At 53.5% G+C, this 16,626-nt stretch overlaps 1 protein-coding gene across 1 annotated transcript; it reads left to right on the top strand.

Annotated features, from left to right (window-relative positions):
• The first annotated feature begins 9,305 nt into the window (after positions 1 to 9,305).
• LOC103534946 (acidic leucine-rich nuclear phosphoprotein 32 family member B) lies at positions 9,306 to 15,544 on the top strand. Its single transcript, XM_030466667.1, is given in 11 exon segments — positions 9,306 to 9,829; positions 11,335 to 11,387; positions 11,431 to 11,490; positions 11,966 to 12,087; positions 13,069 to 13,128; positions 13,131 to 13,215; positions 13,218 to 13,274; positions 13,543 to 13,560; positions 13,563 to 13,651; positions 14,080 to 14,134; positions 15,157 to 15,544. Coding segments are annotated over 11 exon segments (1,212 nt in total). The 3' UTR covers positions 15,246 to 15,544.
• Positions 15,545 to 16,626: the final 1,082 nt, after the last annotated feature.

The raw sequence follows: 16,626 nt of genomic DNA, 5'->3' as shown, positions 1-16,626 counted from the left end.
TCAATGCCCGTGCTGCACAGAGGTGTCATGAGCTGGCTGAGAGCTGGGGCATCTGAAGCATAATCCAGGTGGCAGGAGACTGGTGCAGGGACAGGAGATGGTCCTGGTGATATTCCAGAGGAGGAGGAGGAGGCAGGTGAGGCTTTTTGAGATAGAAAACACATAGTGGTGTGTAGAGAAATAAGATAAATCAGGTGCCTCGAATTGCCAGTGAGTGGGTGTGAGTCCACCTGTGCCTGATTAGGACAGGCCCCTATTGGGCATGAGCAAGGCCAGGGGGCCAATAAAGGTGGGACACACACCCACAGAGAAAACCTCAGCTCACTCTGGTGCGAGGCATGGAGAGGCCAGCAGCTCGTCGAGCCTCTGGAGCAAGAAAGGCTCTTCCTGCTACACTTCTACCCTGGAAGTGCTGTGTGGTGGCTGGAGTCCTGGAAGAGACCAGCAGCTCGTCGAGCTTCAGGAGCAAGAATGGCTCCTCCCGCTACAGTGGTGGCATTTAAGAACCCTACACAGGCTTTGTGCCTGTTTGCTTGCACTGAAGTGTCCAGCAGAGCTCTTGGGGAGGTGTTGGGTTTCCCTGGAGGGGTCCAAGCCAGCAGACACAGCTTCCCCCTACCCTCAGGGGTGCATCTTGGAACCTGATGTACCTGCAGTCCATTTCCCAACTGTGTCATGTACCTCTTGGAAGCTCTTTGGGACAGGTTTTCTCTGTGGGCTCTCTGGGTCTTGGCTCCTTTCCAGGGAACTCCAAGTCTTGCAGTAGCATTGAGCAGTCCCAGGTGTGATGACAGTTCCTGGAGTCACGGCTTGGTCCAGATGAGCTGGAAAAAAATTGCAGAGTTGGGAAAAACAGTAATTACCCACCACCCACCCTGTGGTATTTACTAAGTATTGCAAAGAGCCTGAGGTGGCCTCGGAGGTGATAACTCCTGGTGTGAGGTGAGGTGGTGACAGTCCCCATCTCCCCAAATCCCACCCTGGGCTTCATCCCTGCTGCCTCTCACTTCCCCAGGGCTGTAGCAGGAGCCATTCCCACTCTGTTTCCAAGGCACTGATTGCTGGGGAGTGGATTTGCTGGGAGAAGCTGGTCCCAGGGGCCCTGGTTCTCCCTCCCCAGGGTGATGCTGGATAAGCATCTCCCCAGGACACAGCTCATCTTCCCTCTTGGGCAGCTGGAACAGGGATCTTCGAGGTGGCTGCAGATCTGCTCAGGGATAGGAGCTGTGTGATGTTATGTGGGTACCAGGATCCACAGCTGATTGCTGCAGGGCAGAGAAGAAGCCATCCAGGGCTGAGGAGCTCCTGGCCTGGGATAATCCATCACAGAACCATAGAATGTTAGGTTGGAAGTGACCTCAAGAATCACCTGCTCCAACCCTTCTCATAATATTGTTTAAATGAGACGTCCACCCCTTCCCCTGGGAGACCATTCCAAGCTCTGACTGACCTCAGAGTGAAAAAATTTCCTCTTGTGCCCAATCTGAATCTGCCCAGGAGCAACTTGTGCCCATTGCCCCTCGTCTTGTCTGTGGGATTCCATGAGTCCCCATCTACTTTGTACCCCCCTCCCCAAGCACTGGAACATGGTCAGAAGGTCTCCCCTGAGCCCTCTCTTCTCAGGGCTGAACAAACCCAGTTGTCTCAGTCTCAGCTGGGTTTGTTGAAGGCTGTAGTCACAGTCAGAAGGAACCTTACCATTGTCTGAGTGTTTCAACCCAGGTAGAACCTCTTGGGAGGGACAGGATGTGATAGGATTTGTGGGTGAATGGTGGGATTTTCTTTTTCAGCCACTGACCAGCTAATAAAATATTAAGGCTCAAACTCCACGGCTTGCAAAGCCCCTGCTGTGCAGAGCACTGGATGGGGACAGACTGATAACAACAACACTGAGTTAAGAGAATCTCCAATAAAGGAGAAACAGCAAATATCAGAGAATCATGACTGTGTCCTGTGCTGGGGGAAAAACATGAGTAAAGTGGTGTGCAAGCTCCATGCCTCTCTCACTGCCTGGGTGCTAATCCTGCACTCTCAGAAAGGGTTCTGAGGTCAGAAGGAAGCCCAGGAGCATCTTCTGGAAGTGCCTCTTTCTCCCTCCTGACTTTTGGGAGCCCCCCCAGCAACAATTCCTCTTTCAGGCACTTCTGCCAAGGGAAGCTGGTGGCATCCAAACCCTTTGGGTGCCTCTGTCTCGCCTCAAAATAAATCAAGCTCTCTGGTCACCGTGTGTCCTGTGGACGAGGGTTGTAGAGCCCAGAGCACTTCCCACCAAACCAGGACTCAGCAGAACTCCACAGGATTGCTCCTCGGAGAATCCAGCTCAAGCTTTCCTGTTGCAGAGGTGTTTGTTCCTGCTCCCCCTTCCCCCTACTCTCCACCAGGGTCCTCCCCAGGACCCCTCAGCCCCTCCAAGGGTCCCTGGCAGGGTTGCGGGGTCCCATTCCCGGCATGGCCGTGGGGATGCTTCCCTCTGCCGGCCCCCGAGCGGCTCTGCAGCCGGGGATGGAGGGGATGACACAGGGACAAGCACTCCAGGCCCTGCTGGCTTTAAACCCCAGGTTCCACCGGCAAAACAAACCAACAAAAACCATGGGGATTTCGTGTAAAGGCTACGGGGACTGTGCCTCCTCTTTGGGGGGGTTGTGGTCACTGGTTCTTTTGATGTCCCACTTGCTGGAGTGCATGTGCTCCCTGGTTTATTTTTTGATCTCCCAGTGATGGGATGCACATGGGCACTGGGTTTTTGGTTTCCCAGTTAATGCCTTATCAGCTTGCAAATCTTCACTGAGAATTGCCTGATCACATCTTCCAGCCATGGGCACTCACTGAACATTACCCCAAAAGTCCCTTTCCTTGGTGGAACACCTCAGCCATTCCAGGACCAGCTCTTGGTGGAGGTTTGTGCAGCTCCTGGCTCTGGCAGAAGCCTCTGATTTGTTACACCCGTTGCTCTCTTGGGGCTGGATCCCAGTAAATCCCAGCAGGACTGGCTGGGCAGACCCTTAGTGCTCTGAGAGAACCTTGTCTGGAGGACAGAAAAGTACAGGGGGTGGTGAGAACAGAGTGCAGAGGGCCCCTTTGGACTGGTTTCACTCTCAGGAGGCAACTGGGCGAGGGATGAAGTGGTTAAAGCAGCACAAAACACGAGCGGGTGATGTGTTGTGGAACAGACCAAAACGCTGCTCCCAGCATCTGTGCTCCAGCTTGCACGGAAAGCTCCAAGCCCTGGATTTCAACCCTGGTCAGCATTTACAGCACAGCCCTTCCTCCAGTTGCTGTCACTTGTCCAGTGAATTACCAGCTTTGTGTTAATCTGCACCCCCACCCTCCAAAAAAAAAACCCAAAAAACCCACAACCCAAAAAACCTAAAAAAACAAAACAAACAAACAAACAAAAAACAAGCAAACAAAAAAACACAGAAAAAACCCCACAAAACCCCAAACCAGCAGAAAATCTAACTCGGTTTAAATGCATCTCTTAGATCTCAAATACCAGGAGCAGCTTTAAAACCGGTTGGGTTCAAAGCAGAGGATTTTGTATTTGGGGACAAAGTCGCAGCTCAGCTCCCGAGGGTGTGCAGCCCAAGGGAGGGAGATAAAGCGGCAGAGGTGGGCTGGGAGGGGGGAGCATTGTTTTCTACAAAGAACAGGAAACGAGCCTCAAAGAGGACATGAAAGAAACCTTAAAACAAATGCAGATCAGCAAGGGGAGGGAGAGCTCTCGGCTCATCTCCCGTCTGCTCTGCCCAGGGCAGCCTGCGGGAGCTGGGGAATTGGGGATGGAAGCGGGGACCCCTCGGGTGCTGGGGAACCCTCGGGGTGCCGAGACCTTCTCTTCCCACCTGGAAGGTTTCAGTGAAGCCAAAAAGAGCCCCATGAGTCTGGTTCAGCCCAGAAAGGAGGGATCCAGTTGGTGTTGCTCATCTAACAGTTGGACTCAATGATCTGAAAGGTCTTTCCCAAGGTGAGCGCTGTTGGATCTTGTACTAACCAACAAGGAGGGCCTTGTTGAAGCAGTGGTGGTCAATGGCAGCCTTGGCTGCAGTGATCATGAGATGGTAGAGTTCAGGATCCTGTGTGGAAGGAACAGAATACCCAGTAGGATCAGAACCCTGGACTTCCACAGGGCAAACTTTGGCCTCCTCAATCAACTGTTAAGAGAAATCCCATGGGACAGGGTGTTAGAAGATAAAGGGGCTCAAGGGAGCTGGTCAATATTCAAGGACCGCTATTTGCAAGCACAGGATCAGAGTGTCCCTATGGTTAGGAAATCTAGTAAGGGAGCTAGGAGACCAGCATGGTTAAAAAAGGAACTGCTGGGAAAACTTAAGTGGAAAAGGAAAATCTACAGATCATGGAAGGGGGGGCTGGTCACTTGGGAGGAATATAGGACTGTTGTCAGAGGATGTAGGGAGGCAATTAGGAAAGCTAAGGCCTCCTTGGAACTTCACCTTGCAAGTCAGGTTAAGGATAATAGAAAGGGCTTTTTCAAATACATAGCTAACAAAACTAACACTAGAGGCAATATTGGCCCACTAAGGAATGAGCTGGGAGCCCTGGTGACAGAGGATATAAAGAAGGCAGAGGTGCTGAATGCCTTCTTTGCCTCTGTCTTTACTCCTGCGGGGTTTCCGCATGAGCCCCAGATTCATTTAGCCCCAGAAGTAGTCGAGATAGATGAGGAGTTAGACATAGTAGATGAGGATTGGGTTAGGGATCAGCTGAGTAATCTGGACATCCATAAGTCGATGGGTCCAGATGGAATGCATCCAAGGGTGCTGAGGGAGCTGGCGGAGGTCATTGCTAGGCCACTCTCCATCATCTTCAGTAAGTCATGGGTAACAGGAGAGGTGCCTGAGGACTGGAGAATAGCAAATGTCACTCCAGTCTACAAGAAGGGCAAGAAGGAAGACCCGGGTAACTATAGACCGGTCAGCCTCACCTCCATCCCTGGAAAGGTGATGGAACAACTTGTTCTTGTCACTATCTCCAGGCATATCAAGGACATGGGAGTCATCAAGAGCAGTCAGCATGGTTTTATCAAGGGTAAATCATGTTTGACTAACCTCATAGCCTTCTATGAGGAAATTACTAGGTGGATAGATGATGGAAGAGCATCATGGTTTATCTTGATTTCAGTAAAGCATTTGACACCGTCTCTCACAGCATCCTTGTAGATAAGTTGATCAATTATGGGTTTGGTGATCAGGTAGTGAGGTGGATCAGGAACTGGTTGAAAGGAAGGAGTCAGAGAGTTGTAGTCAATGGGGCAGAGTCTGGTTGGAGGTGTGTGACTAGTGGAGTCCCTCAGGGGTCGGTGCTGGGACCGGTGTTGTTTAATATCTTCATCAACGACTTGGATGAGGGTATAGAGTGTACCCTCAGCAAGTTTGCTGATGACACTAAGCTGGGAGGAGTGGCTGACACACCAGAGGGCTGTGCTGCCATTCAGAGAGACTTGGACAGGCTGGAAAGTTGGGCAGGGAGAAACATGATGAAATTCAACAAGGGGAAGTGTAGAGTCTTGCATTTGGGGAAGAACAACAAGATGTCCCAGTATAGGTTGGGGGCTGACCTGCTGGGGAGCAGTGTAGGTGAAAGAGACCTGGGGGTCCTGGTTGACAAGAAGATGACCATGAGCCAGCAATGTGCCCTTGTGGCCAAGAAGGCCAATGGCATCCTGGGGTGCATTAGAAAGGGTGTGGTTAGTAGGTCAAGAGAGGTTCTCCTCCCCCTCTATTCTGCATTGGTGAGGCCGCACCTGGAGTATTGTGTCCAGTTCTGGGCCCCTCAGTTCAAGAAGGACAGGGAAGTGCTTGAAAGAGTCCAGCGCAGAGCTACTAAGATGATTAAGGGAGTGGAACATCTCCCTTATGAGGAAAGGCTGAGGGAGCTGGGTCTCTTTAGTTTGGAGAAAAGGAGACTGAGGGGTGACCTCATCAATGTTTTCAAATATGTAAGGGGTGAGTGTCAGGGAGATGGAGTTAGGCTTTTCTCAGTGATGACCAGTGATAGGACAAGGGGTAATGGGTGTAAATTGGAGCACAGGAGGTTCAAGTTGAATATTCGAAAACATTTTTTTCCTGTAAGGGTGACAGAGCCCTGGAACAGCTGCCCAGGGGGTCGTGGAGTCTCCTTCACTGGAGACATTCAAAACCCGTCTGGACACGTTCCTATGTGATGTACTCTAGGTGGCCCTGCTCTGGCAGGGGGGGGTTGGACTAGATGATCTTTCGAGGTCCCTTCCAACCCCTAGGATTCTGTGATTCTGTGATTCTGTGATTCAAGGTTGGTGGTCAAACGGAAACCCGTAGGCCGATTGTTGGTGGTGCTGTGGGTAGGGTTCCATGTTAGTGTTAAGGCCAGCCCAAGTTTTCAGTGCTCACTCTTTGCATTTGTTTTCCAGTCCCCGGTATTCGGACTTCGGGACCCTATTCAGCAATACGGGCAAATGGCCGCTTAGGGCTGGTAAACAGGTTGGAGATGAGAAAGAATTTCTTTCTGGAGAGGGTGATCAGCCATTGGAATGGGCTGCCCAGGGAAGTAGTGGATTCTCCGTGTCTGGAGATACTTAAAAAGAGCCTGGATGTGGCACTGAGTGCCATGGGCTGGGAACTGCAGCAGGAGTGGATCAAAGGTTGGACTTGATGATCTCTGAGGTCCCTTCCAACCCAGCCCATTCTGTGATTCTATGATTCCATCACTCCCTGGCTGCTGTACCTGGACAGGACAGTACAGGATGGACCTTGCAGCCAGACCTGTCCCAGCCATGGGAGGGAGGGAGGGAGGACTCTCCCAGCTCCATCAGTGTCCCCACCACACATCTCATCCTCTGGTCACCTCCATGCAGTCCTGGGCATTTTTGGGGGGCCGGGGGGATTTCCTTAGGGGCAGAGAGGAGAGGGATGGAAGAGGCTGCCAGCAGAGCTGGGCTGGAGAAGCTGAGTGAGGGGGATCACAGAACCCCAGACTGGTTTGGGTTGGAAAGGACCTTAAAGCTCATCCAGTGCCACCCCTGCCATGGGCAGGGACACCTCCCACCAGCCCAGGGTGCTCCAAACCCCATCCAACCCGGGGCCTTGAAGAGATCACAGAGTTGGCAAGAATGCACCAGTGTTCAAGGCAGCTTTTCCTCATGGAAATGTCCCTTTTTGGCTCTTAAGGAAAAAAAAAAAAAAGCATTTTTGGCTGGAGCTCAAACCCTTCTGCTGAACATCACTGCTTCGTTCTGCTACTCCTAATTAACCAAGGTTGTCCCAATTAACCAAGGTTGGTGTTGGAGCCAGCGGGCCCAGCTGAACAGCACTGTACAGGAACGCTGCTTCCTGCTGCCCCGGGCACAGTCAGGGATTCCAGGGTTGGATCTGCCAGCCCTCACCTTCCTCTTTCCTTGGATGCTATCAGAGATTTCTCTGGATAGTTTTTAAGGTCATTTAATGCCAGCAGCATTCCCTGCAGGAATCCTCCTCCTGCGTGGTGTCCTTGGAACCCTCCTCCCTTCCCCAGAGGGTCCCTCCTCCATGCAGTGGGTCCCACCAGCTCCATCACACCCGGGGATGGGTGAGCACCCATCAGATGGGAGAAGGGAAAAGATCATTGGAGGGAAAAACGGCATTGGGGCTGTCCCAGGAGTTGGGGATTCCCACCCGTATCTTGTACTGGTATCAGATAACTCCCCCCCATCCCCCCCCCCCGGCATCACTGGTGGGAGCAGCCTCAGCAGTGGCCAGGATGGGGATGGGGATGTGGTGGGAGGCTTGGGAATAGGTGGATAGGGATATGGGGGTGGGAATGTGGTGCTTTGGGATGGGATAAGGGTGTTGGGGATGGAAATGAGATGCCTGGGGATGGGACAGTGGTTCTTTGGGGTGGGAATGTGATGCCAGGGATGGGAAGAGGTGCTGGGGATGTGGATGTGCGGATGGGGACATGGCACAAGGGGATGGACACATGGGGATGGGAATGTGGGGACGAGGATGGGAATGTGGGGATGAGGATGGAAGCATGGGAATGGTGAGGTTGATGGGGATGGGAATGTGGGGATGAGGATGGGAACATGGGGATGAGGATGGAAATATGGGAATGGTGAGGTTGAGAACATGGGGATGGGAACATGGGGATGGTAATGTGGGGACAAGGATGGTAATGTGGGGATGAGGATGGAAGCATGGGAATGCTGAGGTTGATGGGGATGGGAAGATGGAGATGTGAATATGGGGACGAAGATGGGAACATGGGGATGAGGATGGAAATATGGGAATGGTGAGGTTGAGAACATGGGGATGGGAACATGCGGATGGGAATGTGGGGATGGGAACGTGGAGTTGGTGAGGATGGAAACGTGAGGATGAGGATGGAAACATGGGAATGTGAGGCTGAGAACATGGGGATGGGGACGGGAACACGGGGATGGGGACGGGAACACGGGGAGGGGAACACGGGGATGGGAATGAGGGGCTGGGAGGTGGTGCCGGGGATGCGGTGTTTGGGGATGCGGTGTTTGGGGATGGGGCAGCGCGGCTGAAGCGCACACGTGGCTCCCGGGGAGGGGTCGCGGGTGTGTGGGGTGTGGGGTGTGGGTGTCCTCGGGTCTCTCCGGGCGGTGCCGGTGGCTGCGGGGCGGGGCCGGCAGGGGGCGCTGTTTCGCCGTTGGGGGGGGGTTGGGGTTGGGTTGGGTCTGGGCGCAGGGCAGCGCGCGGCCGGTAGGGGGCGCGGCGCGCGCCGCCTTTGTTGCCGTTGGCGCCTTCCTCTGCCGGGGCGGCGGCGGCGCGCGCGGGCGCGGGGCGGGGCGGCGGGAGCGGCGCGGGGAGGTCGGGGCGGTGCGGGGGGCTCGGCGGGCTGGGGAGGATGGAGATGGACAAGCGGCTGACGCTGGAGCTGCGCAACAAGAAGCCGGGCGAGGTACCGCCGTCGTATTGCGCGGGGATAGGGAGGTGGGGGGGGGAACCCGGGGCCGACACGTGCTGCGGGGGTTAGCGGGGAGGGGGTGAGCCGCGGGGGTCCGGCACGGCGAGGGTGCGGGGGGTGGTTGCGGGAGGGGGTGGTTGCGGGGCTGCGAGGCCCGGTGGAGGGGAGTCCTTTTCCCCCTCCCCCCCGCCTCCCATTCCCCGGCATGGCGGCGCGCACGTGCGCGGCGAAACCCGGCCCGGCCCGGGGTGGCCGCGGGGTTCGGCCCGGCCCGCAGCGGGAGGTGCGGGTGGAGGTAGGGGTGGGGGCGGCACGACCGGGCCGGGCCGCGCTGGTTCCCGCCGCCCCGAGGCTGCCGAGCGAAGCCGGGGCGGCCTCGCAGCCATGGCGGTTCGGCCATGTTAGCGGCTGCCCGGGCCTGCCCCGGCCCGCCCCGCCCGGGCTCCCCGCGGGCCGCGTTGGGGCCGGGTTCGGGACTTCCCAGGCTTGCGGGGTCCGCGCTGTCACAGCCGCCTCCGCGCCGGGCGGGCAGCGGGGGGTCCCGGGTCCCGACGGCAGCGGCGGGGCCAGACCCGAGCGGGGCCCGGCCCGGGGAACTGGGGCGCGGACACGAGGAACCGAACCGCGGTTCCCCCGCCCCCGGGGAAGGGGCCGAGGCGGCGGCTGAGCCCCCCACACCCGCCCCGGGCCCCGCCGCCGCCCGCTCCCCCCCGCCCTGGGGCCAGGCCCGGGGCTTCGCGCCCTCTCGAAGCGTTTCCCTTCGGCCCGGAGCCGGCGGGAGCTCCGTATCTGGGCCGGGCCGGGCCGGGCGCCCCGGTGCCGTAGCTGCTGGCTGTCACTTGGCCCGGGGACAGATCCCCGTGGGGCGGCATCGAGTCAAGTTTGGGAGCATGGGGACAACGGGCTTGAAGTGGGACTTCTGGTAGAGGTTCCAGACGCTTGGTGGATGGCGAAGGAAGGGATTTGGTTTGGTTTGATTTGCAGGACAGGTCGGAGGAGCAGGGGAAACGTCCCCCGGGGCTGGGGGTTGACACCGGGGCTTTGAGGGGCTCCAGAGGGGGACAGGGTGGGAGCAGGGCTGGGTGGGATCCCTGCACCCAAGGCCAGTGGGAGCCAACCTTGGTGCTGGGAGAAGCCATCCCAGCCACCCCATCCTGGCTGCAGTCCTTGCCATGGGACCCAGGACAGGGCTGGACCAGGTTAAATCTGGTTTTGGCCAAGTTAGTTCATAACCTGACAAGATCCAGGCTTGTCACCGTGCACCAGCAAAGAGCAACGCTGCTGGGTTGTGGTCACCTTGAGACCCACCAAAGAGTCTGGGTGGAAATTGGAGTTTTGTCTTAGGTGTTGGGAGCAAAAGGAGCTCAGCTGCAGAACTCCTGTCTGAACCTGTTTGCTGCTCAACTCAGAGCCCTCAGCAGCAGTGCCAGTTCTGGAATTTTAAGAATTAATTTGGTCGCAAAGATGGCACAGCAGCCCTGAAACTCTGCTGCTAGTAAAGCAAAGTGCCTTTAAAATGACTCCCTAATAGTTGGCTCATCTGAGGAAGAGAGGTAAAATGGGAGTGCTGTAAAGGAGGAACTTGGAGAGCATCATGAGCTGCCTGGTCAAGGCTGAGTTTTGCATCTTGCTGTGAAGAATGTGTGGGGTGAAAGCAAGTTTGGGAAGTGGGGCTTGAGCACTCACCTGTGCTCTGTGGGACAGGGGTTGCCAGGTATGCTTAGCCTCCAGCTTTTGGGGATGGGCAGCTGGGTCTGTGCTGGTGCTTTGTAGTCCTGGTGTCAGGAAGGTGGGGTGGGGATTTTTGAGTGGATTTTTGGGCTTCTGTGTGTTGTGCTGGGTGAAATATTAGACGTCTTGTTGCACTGTGAACCTGAGGTTGAGCTCATCTACTTTGAGACCTGCCTAGGCAGATGTCTGAGCACTGTGTGGAGATTCTCACAGGGAAAGGGACCTTCTAGAAGCTGTTTTTCCAGCACCCCAGCAGCATGGGGGAGAATGGTGAAGGGCACAAAAAACAGTGACATTGTTTGGTCCCCTGCTAGTGAAGCCCGAAGCCTGAATCTGAAAGCTTTTTGATACCTTGTGCATGAAACACTGGGATGCAGCAGCCTCATGGCTTGACCCCTTAATGCTTCTTGGTGGAGATGGTGGACCTTGGATGGAACCATTGGGGGAGGGATGGTGCAGGGGGCCCGTGTTGCACAGCTCGTGCTTGAAGGGTGAAATCCCAACCCTGAGGGATTCTCCCCTTGTGTCATCACAAGTCTTGTTTGGCTTAAAGATTTTGCATGTCCGTGGATGTGAGTAAGGAGGAGCTTTGGACACATGTGCTGCCTTGGAGGGTCAGCTCCTCTGCCTGGTGTCAGCTTGACTTAGGTGAGACTTGTCTGGGTGTGCTGACTGGTGCTGGGTCTCTGTTGGCAGGTTGAAGGAGCTGGTTCTTGATAACTGCCGCTCGGATGATGGGAAGATCATTGGTCTCTCTTCGGATTTCGAGAACCTGGAGTTCCTCAGCATGAATCAATGTCCACTTGATGTCTGTCTCCAATCTCCCCAAACTCAACAAACTCCGGAAGGTGAGTCAGACCTGTGGTCCAACCTCCAGCAGTCCTTGTTCTGATACTTCTGCTGCCTTCTCCTTGGTGACAATTGTTTTTCCCTGTATTTGCCAGAGAAAGAGCATTTAATTTTGCTTTTTCTGCTTCCTACAGCCAGAGCAAAGTGAGAGAGATGATTTTTAAGCAGGCAACAGAATGCTTTTGAGCTTGATAATATGTATAGCATTTCTCTCTCTTGCTGTTGTGCTGCTGTCAGAAGCTTCAGGAACACAGTGCTCCTGTTGTCCTGCAGCACGGAGGGTGGCTTGGGGGTGCTGCATTACCATGAGAAAGGTTCTCAGATGAAAACTTGACCTGCTGCTCTACGGCATGGTCAGATAGACAGGTTATGGAATTGGGTGCTTGCTGTGGTCCAGTCCTCCGTGCAATTTTAATTCCCCCTGTCAGAAAGTGAGACACTTTGTGGACCATGTGATATTCCCTCCTTGCAGCTGGAGCTGAGTTGATAAACAGGGTTTCTGGTGGCCTTGAAGTCTAGCAGAGAGAACTCCTAACCTGGACACACTTGAATCTAAAGCGGCAAACAAGATTAAAGGACATCAATACCCTGGAGCCCTTGGTGAGTGGAAGAGTTTTCTGGAATCTGAGGGATGAGGTTGTTGCCTTGGGGACCCTGTCTGTGCAGCAGAAGTCCAACGTCTTGGTACCTGTTCCAACAGCACTTCGTGGTTCTGATGGGAACAGATGAGTGGGTCCAGTTTGAGGCTGGGCTTAATAGTTAATGGCTCCTCTGTCTGGAAACCCAGCAGCCAGTGCTAAAAGAAGCTTGAAATTGGGCTGGATGAGTAAAACTGTGGGATGCAGTGCTCAGTGTCCATCTGAGAAAGGACCGTTAATGGGTCGGATGCAGTTGGAGGTAGGTGGCACCTGGGGTGTCCTGGAGATGAGTTGCTTGGACACCAGTTAGGGTGTCCATCACATCAGTCCCAAGGCTCTGTTGTGTTAGGCTGGGACCCTCCTGCCCTGGGTCACAGCAGGTGTTGTGGGGAGGTCCTGTTGCAGCTGAACTGCCCCAAAGAAGGCTCTTGCCTTGTGATCCTGACCCGGAAGCTGTAAGGTCTGATCTGGGACATTTGCCTCGTGAGCTGTTGCTTTTGGTGTCCCTCCAGAAAAGAGCTGAACTTTTTAACTGCTCTGTCACTTGACCTGGTGGCCAGAGCATCAGAGCTGCTGTGGCTGTGCAGTCTGCAGGTCTCCCTGGGTCCTGCTCTTGGGTGATTTGTCTGTTGTTTTGGGCAGGAATGATTCTGGCTTTGGGGATTCCTGTCTCTGGGGTAACTGAGCTCTCCATGCTTCTTGCCCACCCCATATTCAGAAGGAAGTAAGATTGCAAATGTTTTTTTCAGGGGAGGCTGGCTCCAGGGAGGGGAAAACTAGGACAGAGGAGCTGGAAAAGGCAATCTTCCTTGGCCTACTGCGTGCAAAAACCACTTCTTTACTAGGTCTGGGTAGGCAGACAAACTGCAACCTCTGAATGGCTGCCTGCTCATTCAAATGGCCTCCAGCTTGTAAATAATATGTAACAAATTGATTCTTTGAGAAAAAGTTGGCCCAAACCTGGCATAGTCTGGGACCTCTTCAAACGTGTGAGGTGACAATGCATCATCAAACTACCGGGAGAGGTGTTCACCCTTTACTGCCCAGCTCACCTACCTAGATGGGTTTGATGCTGATGATGAGGAAAGCCCCTGACTCACCCTGAAGCAGATGGGGAAGGACTGGAAGATGAATATGAAAACGGGGAAGGTGAGGAATTTCTCTTCTTGGTTCTCTTGCTGGGGGGCAGCCCCTTTTTCCTTCTTGCATGGTCCAGTGCTGCTAAATAATGGTGGTTATAAGTTGCCATCAAAGCAGGGGCTGTCTGGGGTAACCTCAGCTCCCTCCTCTGGCATGCTGCACCTGATGAGGCATGTCACTGACACCAGTTTGTATGATCTCCTGCCTCTTGCAGGGAAGACATTATCCCTTCTGAGGATTGGGAACCATAACACTCACCTTGCTCTTCTTTTGGCAGAAGGTGGAGAAGAGGATGACATGAGGAAGAATGATTTGATGAAGAAGTCATTGATGATGAAGAAGATGAAGATGATGATCTGGAAGGTGAAGAGGAGGGAAGAATGGAGGTAGAATGAATGAAGGTGAAGGCCCTTTCTGTCATGGTATAATTCTTGCAGCACTGTGTTCACTGTTTTGGTAGTTGGCATTTGCCCCTTCAAGGCTTGGGTGGCCCATTCTGAACCAGATTTCACAGCTCTGAGGAGCAAACTGCCATGATGGCTTTCCCTTTGGCTCATGGTCCACAGAACTCCCAGTTTCAGAACTTGGCTTATTGCTTGGTTCTGGTTGCTTTCCTGTGGGCTTCCAAAGTGATAAGCTGCCAAGAGGCCCCTTCCTAGGGCCTGCTAGAAAATTTTAGGAAGCTTACAGCTTCTCCCTGCTTGCCTTGGTTACCTGCCCTGGAGTAAGGGCAGGAGCCAGGGGGTGAAGGAAGAACCTTGGCCTTGTCGGGGATTGTGGGTTCTTGCAACAAATTGTCTTGTTTTGCCTCCAGGAGGAAGATGAGGAGGAAGATGGTGAGGATGATGAAGAAGATGAAGCTGATGATGGTGAGTCAAATCCTGACAATCTAAAGGCTTGCAAATCTGCCCTCAGCAGGCTCACCCATTGCTGGGTTTTGTTGAACTTCCCCAGCTATGGTGCAGCTTTTCCCTGGTTGAAGGTACAGGGGTTTGGCTGCAGGCACTGCAGGAGCTCTTCCCAGTGCCTGAGCTGAGTATTGAGCAGTGGTTACATCCAGTGGATTGCAGTGTGGTGATGGGGAAACGGGCTTCAGTATCTCCTAAGAAAAGTAGACGTAGATTGGATGTTGGGAAAAATCTCTTTACCGTGAGGGTGGTGGAAAAATGGAACAGGTTGCCCAGGGAGGTGGTTGAGGCCTCATCCCTGGAGATAAACAAGGTGAGGTTTGATGAGGCTCTAGCAGCCTGATCTAGTTGAGGGTGTCGTTGCTTACTGCAGGAGGGTTGATGACCTTTAGAGGTCCTTTCCAACCCGAATTACTCTGATTCTATGAATACCAACCAGGCTGGGTCAGTCTGCCAAATATTAGAGGCAAATTACCTAGGAAGCTTGGACTGTTGAGGGAGCTCCTGTTAGCACCATACATGAGAAAATGTTCCTGGAGATGTGTTCCTCTCTCAGTAGAGGGGAAGGGAGACCCAAGTTTTGTAATTTGAGTCCAGGCTCCTCTGTTTATAATCAACTATAAATACCTGAGTGGATGCTGACAGAATGTAGTGGCTGCTGTGACTTCAAACGAGCTTGATCAGAAGTGACTGAATTCTGCAGATGCTGTTTTGGGGGTGCCCAGCAGAAAAAGAAATGCCCTGTTTTCAAGTGGTTGTTGAAATTTGGGATGCTTGAAGGGCAAAGAAAAATAGTCTCATGCAGTCCAGGCTTTTCTGGGTGCCATTAGAAGCTTGGGCACAGTTGGATCTCTGCTCCCTAATGGTGCCAGTCTGGTCCGTGCTTGTTCACCAGCAAGCAGTGGCTGACATGGCTGGAAGCCAGGGTACAAATTCTGTTCCACCAGACTGAGCAGAGCTTCACGCTTGGCCTCTCTTTGCAGACCTTCCACGAGGGGAAAAGAGAAAACGAAATCTTGAGGATGAAGGAGAGGAAGACCCAGAAGACGAAGAGGACGATGAGGATGACTGATCCGAGCGAGCCAATCAGTTTTACAGACTATGACTGTGCTTGTCTTAACCTCCCCGTTGTGTCTATGTGAGACTGTAAATCCCCACCTCCCACTCCTCCTCCTCCCCCCTTTGTATGGCTGCAGCGTCCACAATATATTTTTTTAAGATGTAGAATACTGTAGGCATTCAGGGGAATCTTCCATACAAGGCTCACTTTCTCACAAGTTTCTCATGACCAAAGGCTTTCTCCGTTCTGTGGTTTGTGCAGCAGTTTGCAAAAAAAAGAAAAAAAAAAAAAAAAAAAAAACACAAAAACAACAACAAAAACACAACCAAAAAAAAACCAAACCAAACAAAACAAAAAAAAAAAAAAAAAAAAAAAAAAACAAAAAAACCCAAAAAATTCTCCTCCTAGGGTTATCTTCTGTGGGTTCTGAAATCAGCCCTGCCACAACTGGAACCCAAGTCCAGCCCCTTGCCTACCCTGCCTGCCAGCAAAAGAAAGGTGATTTGCTCTCTGCAATGCCCTCAGCCCCAGCTTTTCTGAAGAACCACTTGAGCCCATCTTGAAGCAGTGGGGTGCAGATCGATTCCTCTTAAGTGGACTCGAAGCGCTCGCTCGCTGAGGCTCTCTGATCAGAATAATGGTGATGTGATCTCTGGAGATGCTTGAAGATACTTTATAGCTGGGGAAGTGGGGTGCCTGGGGTCCTTGGGGAGGAGGGGGTTTGGCTGCCTTGCAAGACTGGTACCTCTGACGATGCAACCTTGCAGTAACCCTGCACTTGCTTTCCTATTTGGTTTGTTTTGTTTTGATTAAACTGGATATTTTACCGGTGACCACCTAATACCTTTCACTTGGATGGCCAAGTAAATCTGATTTTTTTTTTTTTCTGTTTGTGGCTGTGAGTGTCTTTGCTGCCACGAGGCTTCTTCAGCCCACAGCAGCCTCTGCCTTTAGGAAGAGATAGGAAAAGAGCAGGTTAAGGGGTACTGCACTTCTCTCAAAACTCCATTTTCGCACTGTACGAACACGTTCAACCAGTATCACTGTGATGCACCTACTCGGCGTTCCCCGGAGACCGTGTTAGCTGATATATTCTCAGGGTCCCTTCTGCTAGGCAGTACCAGCTCTGGACAGTTGCCTCAGTGCTAGCCTGGTGTCCTCATCCTCCTCTTTTCCCTGCATTGATCAGAAAGCCAGCTCTCACCGCACTCGTGCCCACGCCACGTGGAGCACGTGGCCTCCAGCCCCGCGGCAGCTGGAAGGGAAAGAAAGAGGGGGAATCCACCAGGTGTAGCTCCTCCAGAGGGTGTCTGACCCATTCCCATCCTTCTGGAGGTGTCGAGCAGCAGAGCTCTTGGCTTCTGGGGTGGACTGGCCCCGTGGCATCCGAGGG

This window comes from Calypte anna, chromosome 28, assembly GCF_003957555.1.
Source record: "Calypte anna isolate BGI_N300 chromosome 28, bCalAnn1_v1.p, whole genome shotgun sequence".
Lineage (NCBI taxonomy): Eukaryota > Metazoa > Chordata > Aves > Apodiformes > Trochilidae > Calypte > Calypte anna.
This window is presented reverse-complemented; position numbering and strand designations above follow the sequence as displayed.